Below are 477 nucleotides of genomic sequence, written 5' to 3'. Positions count from 1 at the left end.
AAATGCAATCATATCATTTTATACTAATTGCTACGCATGTAAAGAGGGAACACAATTTAGAAGAGAGGAGATAGGAAGCTAATCTAGAAATAAAATGTAAATAAATCTAAATACAATATATTCATAATTTCATCTGTTATAAAGGTGTGAGGTTATAACACGGCTGTCTCCCGTTGAACCTCCAGGAACGCTGATATGCGGGTCCGCGCATGTGAAAGCCTCGGCTGCCCACCTTCCCCTTCTCCCACAGGAAGAGCACGAGCGTCCAGTCGGGTGGGCCGCCCTGCGCAGCCACCATGCGCTCGTCGGGGCTGAACGCCGCCGCCACGTAGCGCTCGCTCACCATCTCGGCGCAGCTCAGGAACCGCAGCCGCTTGCGGGCCGCCACGTCCCAGACGCTCACCGCCGCCGAGTCTCCCGCACGACATACGCCTAGGTATTGCCTGTATGGGAGGGGTATTGTGGGTGGGGGTTACG

General features: G+C 53.9%; 2 protein-coding genes across 2 annotated transcripts in view; both read right to left on the bottom strand.

The window, feature by feature from the left end:
* LOC119582357 (cilia- and flagella-associated protein 57-like) overlaps positions 1–12 on the bottom strand; it is a 16,334-nt gene extending 16,322 nt beyond the window's left edge. The window contains exon 1 of the mRNA XM_037930572.1: positions 7–12. Within this exon, the coding sequence (XP_037786500.1) occupies positions 7–12 (6 nt within the window). The remainder of the gene's footprint in view (positions 1–6) is intronic.
* Positions 13–75: 63 nt separating this feature from the next.
* Positions 76–477, bottom strand: part of LOC119582171 (cilia- and flagella-associated protein 57-like) — an 844-nt gene continuing 442 nt past the window's right edge. The window contains exon 2 of the mRNA XM_037930408.1: positions 76–443. Coding sequence (XP_037786336.1) covers positions 137–443 — 307 coding nt within the window. The 3' untranslated portion in view covers positions 76–136. The remainder of the gene's footprint in view (positions 444–477) is intronic.

Source organism: Penaeus monodon, chromosome 15 (genome assembly GCF_015228065.2).
Source record: "Penaeus monodon isolate SGIC_2016 chromosome 15, NSTDA_Pmon_1, whole genome shotgun sequence".
Lineage (NCBI taxonomy): Eukaryota > Metazoa > Arthropoda > Malacostraca > Decapoda > Penaeidae > Penaeus > Penaeus monodon.
This window is presented reverse-complemented; position numbering and strand designations above follow the sequence as displayed.